Source organism: Coffea arabica, chromosome 3c (genome assembly GCF_036785885.1).
Source record: "Coffea arabica cultivar ET-39 chromosome 3c, Coffea Arabica ET-39 HiFi, whole genome shotgun sequence".
NCBI lineage: Eukaryota > Viridiplantae > Streptophyta > Magnoliopsida > Gentianales > Rubiaceae > Coffea > Coffea arabica.
Window position 1 is genome coordinate 15475530 of NC_092314.1, and position 12440 is coordinate 15487969.

A 12440-nucleotide genomic window follows, 5' to 3' on the forward strand; every position below is an offset into this window, starting at 1 on the left:
TCGTCAGGACTCACTCACTTAATCATATTAACTTTAGAGATAATATTTCACTAACTAAAGCCATTAGCAGTTCATCATACTTAGATACATACCAAAACAAAAGAAAAGTTGTCTCATCCTAGAGCATTTAATATGTACAACCCTTAAAGATAACAAAGTTGGCAAAACCATAACATTATACACAAATGGATTTATCCAAGTATAATTCAAGTCTCGAGCTTAAATTTCTGACTAATCTCCATACCGGTCATTCACTTCTTTAACGAAAACAAACTAATGGGTTGAGTGAAATCCAGTGAGATTACACACAAGCAACAATCAATTAAACATTTAAACAAGTTACAAAATTAAACAAATAAGGAAACACTTCACTAAGTGATCACTGTTGAAAGGATACAATGCTCATATTAGGCCATTTCAATGCACTACACACTCCATTGAACTCCTCCTTATAACCTCCAAAACAGTAAACACTTCTCTCACTTAATTAGATGGCCATATCAATAATCTGCTACTCCGTGGTAATACTCGAACATACCAATACACTTACCCAAAGCTACCGTCCTATCCGACCAAACCCTTTTGTTAGCTCGAATAGTCTGTTGAACAAAGGGTTCCGGGGCCTAGTTCAGACGGTACGATAAAATATGTACACGGCTTATAGTCATGCACACTTACAATAATACTTGGTCAATTATCAACCTTCAACCTCAAATTAAGTCAAGTGCGACAAAGTACACTCTCGACTTAGAAGGCGAGGGACAATTGAAAACACTTTACAATAAAACACTAGCATAATCACATAAACATCACTTAGCTAACACATAGGCAATTCAAACACACAAATATGGAAACACTCACCTAAAATATTTTTGAGTTCACACTTCGGTTCTTGGATTCTCTGCCGAATCTCCCTGAATTCCTGAGACATTTATAAACTTATTAGTTTACTAATTATTTTCCCAAGTGGTGAGGTTAAGGTTTACATGGGTTTCAAGGTGATTTTAGTACATCAAAGGTTTAAAGCAATGTTTTAAAAACTGGACCGTTAATTGAACCGGTGAAGTGAAAGGGTCGAGGTTCAACCGGTCGGACCGGTTCAACCCCGGTTCAATAAATTTTTTAAAAAATAATTTATATAAATATATATATGCATAAAATAAGACATGTAATGGACTAATTTAATACTTTATATGATGAAAAGTTTACTATTTTTTAATAACTTGGATTTTTAAAAATAAAAATTTTAAATTATAAGTTAAAATAAATAAATTTCATTTCAATTTCAATTATATCTAAATCCAACCCAAAAATATCACAATATTTTGAAATTATGTAAAATTCACTTCTATGAGAATTTAGACATTGTGAACTTAAATTTTAATTTATGCTTTGGGATTTAGAGATTGCAATTTAAAAAAGAAAGTTTGGAGTTCGAAGGAAGTCAAGAGAATCGAAAATAGAAAGGTAAACTTAATAAGAAACAAAAAATGAGATAAAAGTGAGTGGTTGTGACATTAAATAATTTGGGTTAAAGAAAAATAATTCTTTTTTAACTTTTTTCAATTTAATGGATAAAAAAATTAAAAGATGGAAGAAAACATCAATAAATTAAAAATAAAGAGGTTTGATTAAAAAGGGAGTGACAAAAGAAAAGAGGATAGCGAGAGAGAGAGAGAGTTGAAAATTAAAAAGAAAGAGCCATGAGAGGATGAGATTTTGTAAGAAAAATGAAAAAAAGAAATATGAGTATTTGAAATATGATGAAAAAATTTTTTAAAAAAAAATCAAGATGTGAACTGGAGAAGCCGAGAGTGAGAAACGGAGGAAGTGAAATTGAAATGAAATATGCCATCTGCACTTTCTTAATGCTAGGGTTTTTTTTATTTAATCTGATTTTATTTTTTAGTTAAGTATAATTCTACACACCAATACCTCATCCTTGGGCTGTGGTGTAGTGGCAATGTACCTTATTGTTGGCTTAGAGACCCGAGTTCGAATCTGGTAGTCTCCATTCTTGCTATTATTTTGAATTTGAGGTTATATTGTTTGAAAATTTGAGAACCGCCGGTTCGCGGTTCATACGGGATTTAGCGGTTCGTCCGGTTCACGCGGTTCGTAGCGGGTTTCCATTACCATCCGGGTTTGATATTGGACCGGACCGGTAGCATGACCGGTTCGCGGTCGGACCGGTCGAACTGGCCCGACCGGTCCAGTTCTGAAAACATTGGTTTAAAGTCTAGGTAGCGCCAACTTTTTAAACCTTAAAGTTCCATGTTTTATCAAAATAACGTGAGGTAAGGTGGCTAAGTGGTAGTTTACATTTTAATAATGAAGGTTGGGGTTTTAGGTTCTAAGGATCATTTTACAAGTAAACCTTCTTGTAAGATAGCATAAAAGCGGTGTTTCATTAGGTTTGGTTAATTTTTTATCCTAGAGCTCAAAGTTAGAACCCAAAATCCAAGTATTAGTAGAATGACTCAAAACCGAGTATTCAGCATAGTGTGCTTATGTTTTCTGACGTGCGCAGGGTATACATATCAATTTAACCTCATTCTAATCAAGTTTTACATTTATAAATTCCTAAACACCCCACACGCGATTTATCGCAAGTATACGAATCGTGAGCGAGTATAGGGTATTAAGGGTCGATCCCACAAGGAAGATTGCAATTACCGGTACTACTAAAGCTTCTCTATTATTTAGACTATCAATGAATTATAACAAATTTTACCTACTCAAATTATACAAAATAACAAACAAAAGCTCCTTAGGTTGTGGTATCCCTAACTACTCATGCAAGTGCTATATTTGGATCATTGAATACTACATCTAGGCTAATTATGGTGTAATTTCCTTAAACATGTGAAACCTACTTTCGTAGTGAATCAACTATACTCATAACTAATCCATACCTATTTTCATGGTTATGAAATTAGCTACAAGTTCATTTCTTCAATGAAATTACATGAAACGAATCACTAAAAACCACATAAGTGCACCTCTACTTTCGTGAGTGTACTCCCTATGTTTAGCACTTCTTGAACTAGTGTTAAATCTCAATTTTCATTGCAGAAACAATACCTTAGATAATCACAATCAATGGTACCAGATTAATCATGATTTAAGAGTCAAAGTGCTAAATAACTTGCTCAAATCATAGCAATCAAATAACCAAATAATAAACACTAACAATCATAGAAAGTTCAACCAAACCCAAGGCATAAACTTTAGAGACACATAAATAACACAAAATCCAGAACTTGTATATTAACTAAACTTGGAATCAAATACAAAAGATAAAGAGTTTGGAAGGAATACAACCCTTGTCACATGAGCTTTCTTCCTTGCCTTCTTCATCCTCCATCTTCATCCTAATCTAGATAATAAACAAGAATGGAAAAGCTACACTACTCTATACTAAGCTAAACTAACACTAGGGAGATGAAAGAGCTACATTTCTGCAGTTTCAAGCTTTCTCCCGTAGCTCACTCTCTATTTTTCTGCTATGGACTCCCCTGCTTTTGCTCTATCTCCTCTCTCTCCTCTGCAATGAATTTGGCTATTTAATGATGAAAATGGTCAAGGAATGAAGCTTTACACTTTCTCCTTACAGCTGGTAATGTTTCTCACATGTCTAGCATCCCATGTGAGTTGGTGGAGGTGAAATTGAGTTTTCCGCGTAAAAAGCAGACTTCTCTTACCACAATCCGGCCAGGAATCCGGCCACAAATCCGGCCAAATTCCGGCCGGATTGCTACAGTAAATCTGGGCTGCTACAGTGATCCGAGCTGCTACAGTGCCTCGGATCCGTATGGATCCGAGCTCGGTTCCACTAACCCAGAAACAACCGAGGGTTCGGATGAATAGTGGATCCGAGTGTGGATCACTTGCTCTGTTTTTGGCCCAATTTCAACCGATCTTTTCTTGATGTTAGAGGCTGAACCAGCTCATGTCTAAAACATGAAAGTTGTAGCCTTTTGAGTTATCTTTCCAATGCATGAAGAATCACCTCATTTGGATCTGTGTAGGCTGAGATATGACTGAAATACCCTTGCCTGCTCCATGCTTTGTTTCAGTTTCGACCAATAGCAATTGACTCTGTACTTCGGCCTTTTGACCTAGAAAACCTTCAAACTGGATTCAGATGTCTTCACCAAAGTTGTAGATCTATCTCTTATCTTCAAATGGGTTCAAGAATCATCTCAATCCGATCATTGTAGCTCAAGTTATAGCCGAAATACGAAAATGTGTCAAAACTGTCAAAACACACAAAATCCCACTAAAAAGTGATAAAAACCTCATTTAATCACTTAAAAGCATTTTTCACCAATTATAGCCAAAATGATTCATATTCTTCCAATAATATAACTAAAGTGACTAAAAATAATATAAAATATTATACAATTATTACGTAAATTAGTCACTTATCATTTTCCATCTAAAGTTCATTACTTCTTCGCTTAAATCTACTTAAATTCAACATGTATTTTACCATCACACTTATAGGTTGTTCTAAGCTCAAAGTTTGGTCAAAATTTCCAGGAAAAGTTTATAAAATAGTTTGACATCCTCACCCATTCCAATTAGTCTAAACAGATTCAAGTACCTAACCAACTCTAGTTTCTTTCCCTAAAAATCACGGTTTCTTGCTCTAGACAGGGTAAGCATATAATACAGGGAAAAATGGAAGATTATAGGGTATTGTTGACCAATATTTGCACAAGTTCAATTCACAACACAGTAATCAATTGGAAAAGGGAAAAGAGTCCCAATGGCCCTCTAACTCTTACTCAGGTAAAGTTTTGGCCCTCCAACAATTAAAGAAACGGTTTTGGCCCTCGATCTAACAAAATGGCATATTCGTGACCCTTCTGTCAAATCCAGCAGTTAACTATGACGGGAAGCTTCATCTCGTGAGATGCGCGCACAAATATGAAGGGCACTATAGTCTCTTAAGGATGGTTGACCAAACAAAGAGAGAGTAAAAAGGTAGCTTCTTCTCTTACCTTAAGTTAGAGCAACAAAGTCTGCAGCAATTCAAAGTTGGAGCTGAAAATGCGAAGAATGAGCAGTTCCCCTCTACCGGTGTGCAGATGTGAGAAAGAGACTAGAGTGATTACTTCATGGACTTCAAAAAATCCTGGACGAAGGTTTGCTGTGTGCGTTGAAGGTTGCTGCGGATATTGGGCATGGATCGATGAGGAGATGTGCCGATGGGATACAGAAATTATACCTGGCCTTCTTCGAAAGATTAATGCAACTGAAAAGGACAGAGATGAATATGAAGAAATAGCAAGAAGAAATGAAAGAAAGGTAACAAAATTGAAGGAAAAAGTTAAAGAATTGTAGAAAGACATTCGCAGCAAAAAATGGGTTAATAAGTTGCTAGTGAAATTGCTTTTTTTAACATGGATATTGATTTTTTTAATTTTGATGAGTTGGGGCCAAAAAATGGGAAACCTTGTCAGTTTTCGACAAATACAAGGTGCTTGCAAACACCTGGCCCTTACCAAGTTGAAGTTTGCAGGGGAAGAAGATGATCCAAATTGTTCCTTTTAATGTAAATTTTTGATTTGTAGTTGTATGATGTATCCGGAAACCTTGTAATCAAATCTGTGTTTGTGCTGGTTCTAATGAAATATCTGCTCATCTCTTTTTATTAAATAAAAGTGCTGAAGTTCATTTGTTCGACTCAATGAATTGGTTTGGTATTGTGCTTAGAAAGAAGGCATAATAATGGTGTAAGAAGGAGTACATAAAGCCATGATGTATACATCATATTAATCACTTGTCAATGAGTATCAAAAGGAACTGCTATAATACAAAGCAGAATCAGCATGTTACCAACAAACAACTGCTAGACAAAAAAAACAGAGAAGAACTGCTAGACACAAAATGAATTGTCATAATCAGTTTACACAGGATAAGACAAAAAGAGTTTGTCAAACAGAAATAAGGCTATCATGGCTGAGTTCCTCTTCCAGTGACTGTTCCTCTCATTTCTCTTTCACCTTGTCTTCCTCTTCCTCTTCCTCTTGCTCTGCCTCTGCCTCTTCCACTCCATCTCCCCCTCCAGTTTCCAACTGTGAATGGGGGTTCTTTACCCAAATAAGCATAGTTCGCATTGATAGCTCCTTTTTCGGCATCAGTAAGTAGTTTTGTAGCTGAGTTTTTTCTTCGCTGCGAATGATGATGTTGTTGGCTCTGTTGTGGATGTTGCTGTCCAGTTTCATCGTTAGCCTGTTGCATTTGTTGTTGCACATTTTGAGAAGACTGACATGGTTCCTTATTCTTATCAAAATTGTAAATGACACAAATAAGTACATGACGGATGTAAAATAGTGAAAAATTAATAGCAATTGCATGCACTTACTGTCCTATCTTTTTCTACTGATTGCTGCCTCTGCTGATTATTCGGTTGAGCTTCGGATGACTGGTTAGAACCTTGTTGTGCTTCTTCATTGGAAGGCTTCTTGCACGTAGCTGCGTTATGACCAACCTCACCGCATTTTCTACAATGAATGACAACTCTCCTCCTCAACATTCTACCATGATCTCTCCCCTCAGTCACATCCCTTCTCCTAGCCTTTTTAGGCCTACCAGGTTGAGTAACTGGTATTGGTGGATCCAACACAGGCATGGTGGATGAGGGCCAATGATCCTCGCCACTAATTGGTTGCAAAACATTCTCATAAATCTGGAAGAAGAGGCCTCTGCTATAACAACGATCCATATAAGAGTAAGGATCCTCTTCTCGCATGAAGATAGCAGCAATTGCATGACAGCAGGGAATTCCACTAACCTCCCATAATCTGCAAGTACAATATTTTTTTTGCATATCTACTGCAAATTGGGCCCCTCTTGGACCTTTGACTTGATAGCCATGCAGTGCATTCCAAATGGGCATCCACTGACTTGAATGCTTGACTCTAGTCTGAACAATCTCATTAATTAAAGGTCCAGTAGAGCCCTTGCATTTCTCCATTGCAGCGCGTCTTCTTTGGATCCTCTCCATAAGATATTCCCTTATAATTTCCAACATTGTGATGATAGGTTGGTCCCTTGCATCTTTAATATGGGCATTGAAGGACTCGCATAGGTTATTCACTATCATATCACTTTTGACGTGAGTTGGAAAATATGCTTTGCACCAATGTCGAGGATAAGGAGCTTTCTTGACCCATTCATATGCATCCTTATCAAAAGTTTGAAGTTCTTCCATAGCTTTGCCGTACATTTCCACTGTTGTGCAACATGCTATGTTCCATATCCTGTCTTTAAGAGCCAAACCAGGATGTTTTTTCTTGAAATTGCGATACATATGTTGGACACAGTACCTGTTTTTACAAAGTTATTTAAGTCATTGTTAAACAATTGCAAAACTTCAGTGGAAAAAAAACTTGATAAAAATTTCTTAGTTTTAAAGGATAACAAAATACCTGTGCTCACATCCAGGCAGAACTTCACTAAGTGCCCTGTCTAGCCCCTAAAATGAAATCATGATATAGACTGTTAGTTTCTACCATCATTTGAATCAAATTTTGAATTTCAAAGTTTTATATCATACCTTTTGCTGATCTGATATAAAGGTATAGTGGCACTGATTTTCGATTTCCAAGTCCTCACTTAAATATTTGAGAAACCAAGTCCACTGCTCAGTTGCTTCTCTCTCCACAACAGCCCAGGCAATAGGCCACCATCCATTATTCGGGTCTGCAGCAATGGCAGTTAGTAACTGTCCTCTATAAACCCCCTTTAGATGGCAACCATCTAGGCCTATTATTGGCCTACAGCCATTCTTGAATCCCTTCTTCAATGGGGCTAAACAGCAGTATAACCTCATGAATTTAGGATTACCCCCTGATTCTCTAAATGGAGTAAACATTATCTCCATTGTACTCCCTTCATGTGTCTTCTTTATCTCAACACAATACTCCCAAAGTTTCTTATATTGTGCTTCGGCCGACCCCTGTATCATTTTCAGAGCCAATTTTCTCGCATTAGAAGCCATCCATTTAGAAATTTGGGTTTGGTACTCCTCATGCACTGTTTGCCTAATCTCCCGAGTTGGCATGCGAATATTAGATCTAATTCTCTCCATATATCTATTTGACAACCAATTGGCCTTCAAATTTTTTTTTTCTAGGCATGATTACAGTTTTCATGCTTGTCATACATTGTCTTCACCACCAAATCTGTTGTGCCAAGTGCCTTTTCAACTGATGCAAACACATACCATGGACATGGATCTTTACAACTGGCTCTCACCCTCTTTGGTTCATTCTTCTTTGTGTACACTGGTTTTCCCATCTTAATTCCATATTCTTGGATAGCAGCTTTGAATTGGGCTCTTGATTCGAATTTCAAACCCAACTCGAACCTTGTATCAATCCTAAATTTTTTCCAAGAAAAATCTTTATACCTACCAGCATACTGCTCAGGTTCTTCATCTTCCTCTGATGAACCAACATCACTTCTTAGATGATCTGGGATTGTATCTTCTGCCAATGCATCTGCTTCAGGTGTAGAATCTCTGGTCTGCTGCTGCTGTTTTGTTTTTCTTCTTCACCTTACTTGTTTTTTTTTTCTGTTGTGCTTGCTGTTGTTCTGAGGACTGTTGTGTTTCAGGTTGTTGAGTAGTAGCCTACTCAGTTGCTTCTTCTTCATGCTGTGAAGGTCCTCCACTTTGCACCTCTTCTAATGTGCTTCTACACTGAGTTGGCTGCAATGTCAAATCACCAAGAAGATCCTCATCTCTACAGTATTCTACATCACCACTGAATTTGTCACATTCATTTTCTGATCCAGAATCTTCATCATCTCCTCCATTTCCTTTATCTTCATTAGGCTGTTCACACCTCAATCCTTCTTGTGCTGCATCTCCTCCCTGCTGTGAAGGTCCTCCAATTGAAGAACCTACATGCTACAGCTCAGGTTGTTGCTCATGTTGCTGCTCAAGTTGCTGCTCACTTAAGGACCCTTCATGTTGCTCAGTTTGCTGCTCCTGTTGCTGCTCACTTGAGGACCCTTCATGTTCCTGTTGTGCATCACCACTTTGCTCACCAATGTGCTGGCTCTTTGCTGTTCTTCTACTTCGACTCTGTCCTCCAGTTGACCCTCTAATGAACAGCCTCCTCTTAGGAACTAGGTGAGAAAAAGATTCTTCTACTACACTACCCTCCTCATCCAACTCTTCTATCAAAACACCACTTTTCTTCTTCTCTGCTGGTTGGATCACTATGGGAGACTTGCAACTATTAATTTCTTCAGCTGTTAGATGGTTGCAATAGACTTCCATTACCTTGTACTTATAAGTCCAACCACAAAACTTGATAACGTCATCATCGGTACATAACTCTCTTAAACCATTTGTTAGATCCTTATTTGGTTCAAGGTAGTAGTACATTATAGCAGCGTTACGATGTCCCATTCTCCCCACCATTTTATTTAGTTCAATGATTAACATTCTTTCGGCATTACAAACATCTACATAGTCCACCTCTCCATTAGCATACCAGACATACTGTTCCCACATAATTCTACCCCCATGATGCATCCTAATAGTAAACCATTCAGAATCGGTCTCTACAATAGCAATTAGGATAAAATAGTCAACAAAAAACAAACAGAGGCTGACAAATGAAATACTGAATTGGTTAGTATTCGGCAAAAAAAAAAAAGATCCTAAACAAATAAAGTGTCCCTTTTCAGCCATTAAAATACATCACTTTCAAAATAACCTCCTTTGTCCGACATTATCAATTTACAACAAACAAAGTAGGACCACAAACTGGACCACTTAGCCTCCCAACATCACCATTACCCAAACATATACACAAATAAGTCCCATTACACATGCATATACTAAACAAATAAGTTCCAGTACACATTGCCCAAACATATAAACAAATATTAAACCCAAAAGGGTTAGTAAACAACAATTTCAATTACCGTAAACAAGGTACGGATCAAAGTAGTCATCCTTCCTCCTTATTCGCCACTCCATTTCTGCCTTTACAACCCCTCCCACGCCGGCAATTACCACTTTTGCTTCAGCGTCCGAATTGAACACTCTGATTTAAGTCGCACTAGGGTTTTACAGCAAAGGGGGTGAAATTGTTGGAGGGAAAATGGTTGGTGAAACTGTTTTTACTCTGTCTTGGCCAAGAGACTATAGTGCCCTTCATATTTGTGCGTGCATCTCACGAGATGAAGCTTCCCATCATAGTTAACTGCTGGATTTGACAGAAGGGCCACGAATATGCCATTTTGTTAGATCGAGGGCCAAAATCGTTTCTTTAATTGTTGGAGGGCCAAAACTTTACCTGAGTAAGAGTTAGAGGGCCATTGGGACTCTTTTCCCATTGGAAAATAAGCAGAGTCACCCTCACGGCTTTAAATCAGCAATTTCAGCATATTTTCTCTCAAAGTTTTCATTCAAACTTCCAAGTTATCAACCAAATCCAACATGCAATCATATGAACATTGGAGTGAGGGCATGCAGCTTTGAAACTAACAAAAATTTTTAAGAAATTTCACCAAGGCAAACTAGCATACAGCCATGAGTACAGCATACACAAAGTACATAACATAGTCTTCCAGCCAATTTCCACCAAAATACCCATTCAAAACCAAAGAATGCATCATCGGTTAAGCTGGAAATTTTCCAGCAGCTATGCAGTCTTCCAAATAAGAATTCCAGCCACAAAGGTTAAGGTTTTCACCGTAAAACTTCACATGCATCAGCCTATAAATGTTACACAGGCCTAAAACATGAATTCCGATCCAGTTACAATCTACCAAAGTTTTCAAAGAACAAGACCAAAGTTGCAGCGTTTCTTTCTCCAAATTTGCTGTCTTGGTATTCTAGTTTTGGTGTTACTTTAGAAGTTCATCTTTTCTTGCTTTTAACACTCCAAATCTCATGTGCATGATCAGATTAAGACGACGGATGTTGCTAAAAATAAATCTTAACTAGGTTCAAACAAAACCTCTTAACAAACCTATAACAAGAACTCCAGCCAACAGTTCATCATAATCTCATCTTAACAGGCCTTATTTGACAGTGTAAATTGCGTGCATGTCAAGATATGTGTCCAGAAAAAGTATATAAGACATGCACTAGAAGACACAACTGGAAAATTACTGATTAGCTCATCAAGTATCACATAACAGCTTCAAACGAACATTTCCAGCTTTGACAACCTTTGTTTTCCAGAAAGTTTTCTTTTTTTACTTGGTTCTAACTCAATCTAAAAGACTACTAGCTAAACGTAAAAGAAATGGAAGAGGAAGATAGTAGTTTACCTCTGGTTCTTATGGCTTTAAGTTAGGAAAATAAAATTCTGATTTCTCTCTCCAATTCTTAGCTCGATAGACTGCATTCCTTCTTGCTTTGTGGCTGGTTCTCACGGTTGAAGGAGGCCAAAAATGAGTTCCTGGTTGTTGTTTTTGTTTCTCTCTCTCTCTTTTTTTTAGGTCTTTCCCTCCTTTTTCCTCTTAATGTCTCTCGGGTGGCTGAACTAAGGAAAAGAGCTTGTACTTATTGCCTCTTGACCGATCAAAACTACACTTGCATGTTACTTGGCTAGCTAATGAGGACAAGTGCCTCCACATTGCACGTTGTCTTGTTTACTGTTGTTTGTTGTTTTTTTTTTTTTTACAACAACAAATTCTAACTAAAACTAATGTTTAATGGTATAAGTGATACAATTTCCTAAGGTATTACCGGTTTATTTGTTAATGAATAGAAGTAATTAAAAATGTAAATCAATAATAAAAGAAAATGAAATATGCATTAAATTTTAAATAGGACATGAAAATTTTGGGGCTCTCACAGAGTCCGGCCGATTGACCTATATATGTAATGAAACTAATCGATAGTCATAAAACTTATTGATCACCTACCTAGAAGGGATTTAACTTCTAGGTTGAGTACTCAAAAACCAGTCATTGCATGTACTTGTTATGAGCCAATATGAAATGATTTATGACTATACGACTTTCATGTATGGTTATATCTATAAGATGTTTACAAGTTGTTGTGTCACTCATTATTATTAACTGTCTTAAGAAAAATGTATTTTCAATAATTATATATGTGAATTGTGTGCAAATAATTTGATATATATATATATATGTATGTATGTATATGTAAGCTATAGTTGCATGGTCCAATAGAAGGGTAGACGCAACCTATTGAGCGATTTATTGTTTAACCCATTTTTTACCACTTTTGCAGATTTTGAAGAGTATGAGTTGGTTTACATTGAAAACCCTAAGGATGATTTTTATTAGCCCTAAGTCGACAGAAATTAGCAATCTAGCTTCTTTTGACTATTAGTCTTATTTAATGTTTTCCACGTTGTTTCGTCTAGAAAATAAATGTATGAATTTATTACATATACCTCCCATTTGAGATTTATACTGCACTATAT

General features: G+C 36.8%; 1 protein-coding gene across 1 annotated transcript; it reads right to left on the reverse strand.

Annotated features, from left to right (window-relative positions):
* Positions 1-5964: 5964 nt before the first annotated feature.
* LOC113735672 (uncharacterized) lies at positions 5965-8104 on the reverse strand. Its single transcript, XM_027262667.2, has 4 exons — positions 7571-8104; positions 7443-7489; positions 6377-7340; positions 5965-6243 (listed from the first exon to the last, which is right to left on the reverse strand). The coding sequence occupies exons 1-4, from the start codon at positions 8102-8104 to the stop codon at positions 5965-5967; spliced, it is 1824 nt and encodes a 607-aa protein (XP_027118468.1).
* Between the last annotated feature and the right edge of the window lie 4336 nt (positions 8105-12440).

Bases quoted from the DNA above. Each gene is read 5' to 3' on its own strand.
- LOC113735672 (XM_027262667.2), bottom strand. From the start codon at position 8,104: ATGGAGAGAATTAGATCTAATATTCGCATGCCAACTCGGGAGATTAGG. The intron at 7,341-7,442 runs GTATTTTGTTAT...TTGTAAAAACAG, and splicing joins CTGCCTGGATGTGAGCACAG to GTACTGTGTCCAACATATGT. The intron at 6,244-6,376 runs GTAAGTGCATGC...CAAATGCAACAG, and splicing joins CAGTAGAAAAAGATAGGACA to GCTAACGATGAAACTGGACA.